Below are 9,496 nucleotides of genomic sequence, written 5' to 3'. Positions count from 1 at the left end.
AACTATTCTTCTTGCTAATCACAAAATCTACCTTAGTTTCCTTCATTCTTATTTCCACTCAATAGTCAACCACTCATGACAAACTATGATCCCAACATTTTATTGCAAACACTTCCCATGACTGATTTATAGTCCCAACCTTAACTAATTACAAATCCTCCTTCTATGAAAATACTCGTAACACTTTGCAATTACACTTAACAATCTAACTTACCCTTTGGACACCCAAATCTATATGGTGACATCTTCTATATCTTTAAGAATTCAAACCTACCCCAACTAACAACTCAACACAATCTTCTAAATTAGTGAATTTGAACTATGACTGCCCCACTTATTACTGACCCTTGTCTATACTGAATCTTGTATCTTAAGGCCCTACCTTCCACAACCATAAATTAATCTTATTGTACCTTCTTTAATAGCTAAGACAACCAACAAATTTCCACATTACACCTTTAGCAATGCACCAAATCAACCTACTATCCATTGTGACAGTCATACCTTTTTTTGCTGAGATAATCACAACTTAAACTCAATTGCAGTGCCCCTTTGCCTAAAAAGCACATGGAGACTATTAGAATCCCTTAACACTTTAACACTCCATTATAAACTATAGACTGCTTCCTCCAATTAATATTACAATCAAATTCATTCCTATGACCTAGATGTCTTAGTCTGAGATGGTTCAAAAGACCTTTCTTTTATCAAGAACGTGTTATTTCCTTTACATGGTTTCCTACACATAATGTAAAGGCATAATATAGATATGTTCCATCTTTTAACCAATCATGGGGATTTTACACACAAAAAAAAGGATTCTACTTTTTATGAGATTACTAATTACCTTGAGGGCTTGACATTTTAAACAAAAACTTGAATGCCTTCCTTAAAAAGCAATTCTTTAGTGTTCCCATACAACTAACATGTGTACATCCAAGAATGTCCTCATTGCCTCCTGCATAAAATGAATCCAACATTACAAAATGCCCCCTAAGAAATAATAGTTCAAGTGAAATAAACACATAAAAAATGTGAGAGAGAAAAGAGGAATCTACTTACCAATAGGCGTTACCATTGCATCTGTGGCCATGCTACGTGTTGTCGACATTGTAGTTGGCATTACCTCTTCATTTTTGTTCCTTGTATCAGGTGGCATAGTGGATATAGGATCAATTCTAGGAGCTAAAAAATAAGATTGTTAAAGCACAAAAAAAACAAGATCGTTAGAGCTATTTAAAAAAATATCGTTCGAGAAAATCACAAGTCTAGGATAGAACATGCGATGTACTTGAACCACCTAAAGTGTCATCATCTAGGGCATGGCCCTTTAACCTATTCAGCATCCTCTGTAAAAATAATACATATGTATTTTATTTAATGACATAAACAAAAGAGTAAACTATAAAAATTGTTATTAAACTTTTGTTATAATTAAAACTACATTAATACTTACTGTATAAGTCTTAACTAAGTACATCAACTCATCCTCTCTTTGTTGTATTTGAGGAGTTTGAGGTTGAATTGATTGCAATTGCGTTAACGCTCTTGATAGTGCATGAAGCACCCAGCTATAGGATCAGCAGTTGATGCAAAATCAATAATGAATTGATTCTTCTCATCATATGGCTCCTCATGGACTACTTGTTCCTTCCCCTTTTCCTGATCAACACTTGGTTGTGAAAATAATATTATTAGCGCTATATTTAAATTCAACCCAAAATAGTAGTGAAGAATAAAACATAATAAAAAATACACACTAACATATTTCTTGTATCTAATTTGTACAACAATGAGTTTTATCTGTTGGGAAGAAGTCCTGTGAGAGCTAGCATCGTCGTGCGTATTGTGCGGATGTTCATCTATACTATAGCCCTGTATTTCAAAAAAATCATTGAGACATGTTAAAACATGTGTTATTATTCTAAGTTAGCAAAAACAATAAAAAATTTAATAGTGTGTTGGATTCATTGATTGGATTTGACATTAAATGTGCATAGTACGTACCACCTCACCCATGATAGTGGCTTTTTTTGTATCTATGTGATTCAAATTGTAATCAATAAGAATCTCTTCGCCTCCATGTATTGATTTTATCATACATACAAATATGTGATTTCCCCCACGCACCTCAAATATATAAGTGGGTTGCTTCTTAGTTGATGCAGGTCGTGTACTATTGTAAAACCTGCAATATTTCCTAATGCTTTTAACCTTCTATTAATGTATATAGTTATTTTTTTACTTTGTTCACTAAATTTTTGTTGTATATAATTTATCGCAAGTGCATACCTACACATACATTTTTTATATCTAACAATCTGCATCAAACTACTGCAATCATAACAAGGTCTGACATACTCCATCAATTCAACAAACTTGTTGTAAGAGACCTTTATGTCATCAATGGAAAATACACCCAAACCATGTAATGAGGATGCTGATATGTGATATATCCTCTCTCCAACACAAAAATCAATGTTTACTGGAGCAAGTTCATCAAGCACCCATTGTTTCTATAAATGTTTCTACCCAAAGGGAAGATCATGAGTTGCCTTCACTCTCATCATCATAAGAACATGACCCCCCTTGAGCAAGGGAAAATTTCATGTGCTTATTGAACTTCTTTCTAATATTTTGACCTTGAGTCGATCTCCTTGATTTAAACATACTAAATGTCTCACTTTCTTCTTCCATTCCTACATTTTTCTCGCTCAAGGACAATAAATCTGACAAATACATATTATTTGGTACCTACACTCCATGAAATAAGAGAGATAGGTGGAAATGAGAGATATATTTTACAAATGGTAAAAGACATTAATCTCTATGGGGTGTACTAACTTATACCTGATGATCCATGAGATTGTATGGGATGCTCGTGAAAGGGCTTCGGGCTTCTGCATATGTAAATCAATTGTCTTATGTTAGCTAAAAAAATCATGATACATATATTAAAAATTACATCTAATATTAGCATCACATATGAATTATAAACATTAAAAGATACATGACAAGTTAATCAAATTAATCATTGATCTATCAAGAACTCAATATTAAATAGCATAGGTATTGATCACATAACTATATATTTCACTCTTGTCATTGATAATCAAACCCCCCTTCAATGTTAGCTAATCAACCTCCTCCCCCCACAAACCCCCCCCCCCCCCATCATTGATATTTTTCTTCATCCATCTCATCCTCAAGATCATCGTTGTCGATGACATCATCACCACCACTATCGAGGTCGTCATCGTTGTCATCATCATCATCATCAGTGGAAGCATCATCATCATGATTAGTAGCAGCATCATTTGCATCAGGACCATTATTGACTAACTCTTGATCGTGATCCACTTCTTCCTCTTCCTCGGTATCTTCTTCTTCCACTACATTATACTTTATCGGCCTTCCTCTTGGATCATGTATAACAATAAATGACCAATCCAGTTTATGTGGAACCTCTAAGTAAAATACCTATTCACATTGGCTTGGAAGAACATAGGGCTCTCCCCAACTAGCTCAAAGAACCTTATATTAATCATTGGAAATCCATTCTCATGCTCAATAACAGTTCTATTAGGATCATTTTGATTGATTCGTAATTTGTACCATTTGACAACGAAGAGAAATAATTTGAAGGAATTAAAGTCACAGTCAAGTATATTAACCAAAATTTCATAGTATCAATTTTGAGATTCTTGAGGATGTAAGTCATTTCTAGATGAAATATTAGTCACCTAGAAGACTGCACTTATCCCAGAATCACAAGTTCTCTCTGTGTCATCAAACTTTTTGATGAAAATTTTATAACCATTGCATAACATAGCCTTGTGGTGTTTCACCTCCAATAATGTCAAACATGTATAAATTATTGCATCACGAGTTTTAAAACATAGGGTTGATTAACAAACTTATAAGTACCTGGAGAACTCTTAAACCATATGCTAAATATATTTCTTTTTGTGCAATATTGGGATCTCCATTAGAATGAGCTTGTCTAACTAATGAAGACACAGATTCCCATTTTAATCTATGACCAAAATGTTGACATCATTCAATCCATACCATCATCCAATCTTGATTGTTTGCAATAAACAAATGTATTACATCCCACTCTTTAGCAACTATACAAAAGTAAATAGATGACTTAAAATAGATTTATTTTGAAGATTAAGAATTAATTAACTACAATAACATATCATAATTAATTACCTTTCATTTTCTTAAATCTATCATTCCCTGCCAAGCACTCCCCTTTAATTTTTTTAATGGAGTCAAGATCCCTAATACAATCTATACGATGTCATTGGTATATATTGCGTAGCCGACAAGTTGATGTCGTTGGTAATTGTTATGTAGCCGATGGACCCCTTCAAAAAGGTACTTTGAAAAGTATATATACACCATCTGAGATCATTAAAATCATCATCATAAGTATTATGTAATCTCTTTGGCATATATGTGAATAATAAAAGGAGTATTGTGTTACATGTTCTTATCTATTTTTGTATGCATTAATCTATTTACCCCATACGGTAAACATTTGGCATCGTTTTCATTTGGTCAAAGAGAAGGCAGAAGGAAGCAGTTAGAAGAGAAGGAGCAAAAAGAAAAATGATGATAGATTGAAACAATTCAGAATGAGTAACGCATGATGCCAAAGGGAAGGGAAAGACAGAAACAGGTAGTAAAACATAAGTAGTTGCTAGAAAGAGTGTGGGATCAGAAGAATATCACAAAAAAGGTGTGTTCCATGGAGTTTTGTGTGGGTTTGAGAGTGCTAATTTGGTCTTGGCGGCAGGAGAGCTACCCCTCAACCCTACCCTATATCGTGACAGGGAGCGCACTTGGGGCTCTACCCCAGGACCCACAGGGGCACTGCCCCTCGACCCTGCTGGGGGCAATGCCCCCTAGACCCCCAATCACTTTAGTTATTAGTCATGGGAAGTGTGACCAGTTGATGAGACCTATAGCTTTTGTAGGCATAGAGTGGTGGTATACCAAAGGAGAGCTTAGGAGGAGTTGATCATCCAATTGAAGGCAGTATAGCAACACTTGGTGCAGTGTACCCAGGAGTTGGAAGCAGAGAAAGTGGCACTAGTGGCTATCAAGGTCAGCTAAGGAAACAGTAGTGTTAGCAGAGGCTACAGATGCAACGTGGTTTGGAGACCAATTTGGTATAGGCACGAAATGAATGTGAAAGTGGTGTGACAGAAACAGATCTATTTTGTTTTAGTTTGTCAGTTAATGTATTTTCTTTTGTTAATCTGTCTCAGGTATTTTGTAATTGTCATTTGGAGATGACTTTTTCTTTTGGGGGGATGATGTCGTTGGTAAATATTGTGTAGCCGACAAGTTGATGTCATGGGTAATTATTATGTAGCCGACGGACCCCTTCGGAAAGGTTCTTCGGGAAGTATATATACACCATCTGAGATCATTGTAATCATCATCATAAGCATTATGTAATCTCTTCGGCATATGTGTGAATAATAAAAGGAGTACTATGTTACATGTTCCTGTCTATTGTTTGTATGCATTAATCTATTTACCCTATACGATAAGCATATGGGTCTTTGCTGCAAGATTAGGAAGATATTGAGTAACATACACCATCATTTGGTATACCATATATCCCTCAGGATGTTTTCTTTTTTGAACTGAACCCTTCAAAAATTTCAAGTGTCTCTCAACCATCCACATTGACCTAGGTTGTACATGTCCACACAATTCAATCTCCTTAACATGGTGTATGAGGCAGTGTTCTTGTGCATTGTTAGGAACCTGTGTGTTCCTTCTGTTTATTTTGTTAGAGTAGAGTTGTTGGACGCATATGCTTTGTAAGTCGTCCCGTGAGTTTATTTTATTATCCCACATGCATAGGTAGTATTACTTTTCTAGATCGTACCCAGTATATAAGAATAGGTTGAGGCCCTTGATGGGCACGGACGAATTTATTGTATTGAGCTTGCTCAAAGGAGGTTACCCCCTCGAAGTGGCCTGCGATCAGTAGATTTATTCTGAGTTCTGCTATCACTTTGTATTCTGTTATTTCGAGCATTCTCACGATATTGCTATAAGGAGGTTCTTCTCATCTGGTATCAGAGCACTCTCTTGGGCTCGCTGGGTGGAAATTACATCAAATTTTTTTCTGTCGTGGCCTTCAGGTTCCTCTCACTTCTAATATCTCTTGTTATTGCAATAACTCTTTTCAGTTGTTCTGTCTGTGAGTGAATTTTTCTAAGTCGACTGTTCAAAAAAAAAAAAAAAAAAAAAAAAAAAAAAACAGAGTAAAAATTTTTCTGTTTTTTAGTCGTAGCTTCCTTGTTTGCTTTCTGTTTCTGCTCATCCTTCCGCAGAACGTCTGCAATATCATTTCGCATACTTCCTTCCTTGGCGACCCAACCCCAAATTTTACATATCAAAGCCCTAACTCCCTCATTTATCTAATTTTAGGGTTTGCCCTATCTTTTTCACCTCTCATCCAATCGCCACCAAACTGAGCCACAAGATTCAATTCCTCATTTTGCTCCCTTATCCCTCTTGGACTGTTCGCCTCATTTCGCCTCCCTACCCTTGAAACCCTCATTTTTCTTTTTCCCTTGTCCCCAGATAGTCTCCCACCACCCGTCGAACACCCATTTCCTATATGAGTTTTACCCAAATCCAAGTTTGTCGTAACTAAAAAAGTTTTTGTTTCTCATCTTCTACCCATTTCGAAAAAAAAACAAAAAAAACAAAAAAAAAAACAAAAAAAAACCTTGTTTTATGGTTGTTACGCGTACAGGAGCAAAAATCATGGAAGAGGAAATTGCATCCCTCAAAACCAGACTTCAAGATCTGGATGACAAAATTCTGGGTCTTAACTTTCAGCAGTCAGCCATGAGCCGAAACCATTCAGGAGATACTGGGTCCTCTTCTGGCAATTTCCGTGGACCAAAGCTTGATTTTCCACGCTTCGATGGTTCTGATCCGACTGGATGGATCTATAGGGCAGAGCAGTATTTCAGTTTGCATAATACTTTGGATAACCACAAAGTCTCCCTTGCATCTTTTCATTTGGAACATGAAGCTCTTCAATGGTTCTGTTGGTACATCAAGGCTCATGTAGGCCCAACGTGGAGCGAATTGTGCACCCTCATTTTGGAGCGCTTTGGCCCTAGTTCCTTTGATGATTTCACAGGAGCACTCACTAAACTGCGTCAAACAGGCACTGTAAGAGAATACCAGACAGAGTTTGAAAAATTAGCTAATCACACAGAGGGCTTGTCTGATGAATTCTTCCGTAGTTGTTTTGTCAGTGGTCTGAAGGATGCACTTCGCTCAGAAGTCAAAATGTTTCGACCTACTACAATGATGGAAGCCCTTGGGTTGGCTAAGTTAGCGGAAGACAAGATTAGTGCTCTACAACGCTCCAGATCTAATTTTGTTCCATTCAGAAATATAGGTTCTCACAACCCTCCAGTCATACCAGCTCCCAGAACTACTCCGATCAAGCACTTGTCTGAAACAGAGATGCGAGTTAGGCGAGACAAAGGGCTTTGTTATAATTGTGATGAGAAATGGTCTCGGGGCCATAGATGTGTTCAGCAAAAGCTCTATCTCTTGGATGTGGATTCTCCACCGGAACTGGAAGAATATGTAGATGCTCAGGAAACAGTGGATGCTGAGGTTGAGCCTCACCAGCCTGAACCTCCTTCCCCAGAAGCTCCACCAGAGATATCTGTCCATGCTTTGGCAGGAGTCACTACTCCACAAACCATGCGGGTCCAGGGTTTCTTCAAGAAGATCCCTCTTACTATACTCATTGATTCTGGTAGCACTCATAACTTCATTGATCCACGAATAGCCAAACAGGCTGATTGCTTTATCCATCCCTGCTCTAGCTTTGAAGTCATGATTGCCAATGGGGGCACTTTACCTTGTAAAGGGAAATGTCGCAATGTGCGTCTCTCTATTGGAGATTATAACATGTGCTCTGACATGTTTGCCTTACCCTTAGGTGGCTGTGATGTGGTTTTGGGTGCCCAATGGTTACGCACTCTTGGCCCCATTCTCTGGGATTTTGCTGAACTTTGGATGCAGTTTTCAGCCGAGGGGCACCAACACACTTTGAAAGGCTTACAACCAGGGTCTCTCAGCATCATCAGTTCACACCGTATGGAAAAATTTCTTAAGAAGAATTCACATGGTGTCATCGCTCAGCTCCATTCCATTCAGATGCAGCCATCAGCAGTCTCTAGCACTCCTGCCGATCTCCAACACATTTTGGACAAGTATTCTGGTATATTTGCTGAACCTGTGGGATTACCTCCTTCTCGTCCAGAGGCCCACCGTATTCAGCTCCTTCCTGGCAGTGTTCCGCCCAACATCAGGCCCTACCGCTACCCATTTCATCAGCAGACCGAAATCGAGATACTTGTCTGTGACTTACTGAAGCAAGGTATTATTCGCCCTAGTACCAGTTCCTTTTCTTCTCCAGTTCTGCTTGTTCGCAAAAAAGATGGGTCATGGCGACTCTGCATTGATTTTCGAGCACTTAATCATCTCACTATAAAGGACAAGTTTCCCATTCCAGTTGTTGATGAACTTCTTGATGAACTTCGTGGGGCTCATTTTTTCTCCAAGTTAGATCTTCGTTCTGGGTATCATCAAATTCGGGTTAATGAGGAGGATATACCTAAAACTGCCTTCCGCACACATGATGGTCACTATGAATTTTTAGTCATGCCCTTTGGCCTCACGAATGCTCCTTCAACATTTCAGGCAGTGATGAATAACATATTTCGACCATACCTCCGGAAATTCATTCTAGTCTTCTTTGATGATATCCTCATATATAGCAAAACTTGGGCTGAGCATCTCCATCATCTGGAGCTTGTCTTGCAACTTCTCTCTGATCATCAACTCTGTGCAAAACTATCTAAATGTGTGTTTGGCCAGGAGGAAGTGGAGTATCTCGGGCATATTGTTGCACACCATGGAGTGCGGGTGGATCCTACAAAAATAGATGCCATGAAAACTTGGCCGCATCCTAAAACTCTCAAGAGCCTTCGGGGTTTTTTGGGGTTGACTGGCTACTACCGCAAGTTTGTCAAAGATTACGGGAAAATTGCAGCACCATTGACAGCTCTGTTAAAAAAGGATGCCTTCTCCTGGACCCCTGTTGCTGAGACTGCATTTGAACAACTGAAACAGGCTATGTGCAGTACACCTGTTCTCGCGATGCCAGATTTTTCCAAACCCTTCACTATTGAGAGTGATGCTTGCGGCAATGGATTGGGTGCTGTTCTCCTGCAAGATGACCATCCTATTGCATTCACTAGCAAAGCCCTCTCTGATAAGAATCTAGCCCTCTCTACTTATGAAAAAGAAATGATGGCTATTTTGCATGCTGTACAGAAGTGGCGGCCATACCTCTTAGGGAGTCATTTTTGCATCAGAACCGATCACCAAAGTCTGAAATACTTCCTGGAACAACGGGTATCCT

At 38.3% G+C, this 9,496-nt stretch overlaps 1 protein-coding gene across 2 annotated transcripts in view; it reads right to left on the bottom strand.

Annotated features, from left to right (window-relative positions):
• Positions 1–577: 577 nt before the first annotated feature.
• LOC149535203 (uncharacterized) overlaps positions 578–9,496 on the bottom strand; it is a 25,461-nt gene continuing 16,542 nt past the window's right edge. For both annotated transcript variants that reach the window (XM_089803207.1, XM_089803206.1), the window contains exons 2-5: positions 2,851–2,900; positions 1,457–1,875; positions 1,063–1,349; positions 578–958 (exon numbers count right to left, since the gene is read on the bottom strand). In XM_089803207.1, the coding sequence (XP_089659333.1) occupies positions 1,540–1,875; positions 2,851–2,900 (386 nt within the window). In that variant the 3' untranslated portion in view covers positions 578–958; positions 1,063–1,349; positions 1,457–1,539. The remainder of the gene's footprint in view (positions 959–1,062; positions 1,350–1,456; positions 1,876–2,850; positions 2,901–9,496) is intronic.

Source organism: Cupressus sempervirens, chromosome 10 (assembly GCF_028749045.1).
Source record: "Cupressus sempervirens isolate cs-2001-9-10 chromosome 10, ASM2874904v1, whole genome shotgun sequence".
Taxonomy (NCBI): Eukaryota; Viridiplantae; Streptophyta; class Pinopsida; order Cupressales; family Cupressaceae; genus Cupressus; species Cupressus sempervirens.
The sequence above is the reverse complement of the archived record's forward strand: the minus strand, read 5'-3'. Positions and strand labels throughout refer to the sequence as shown.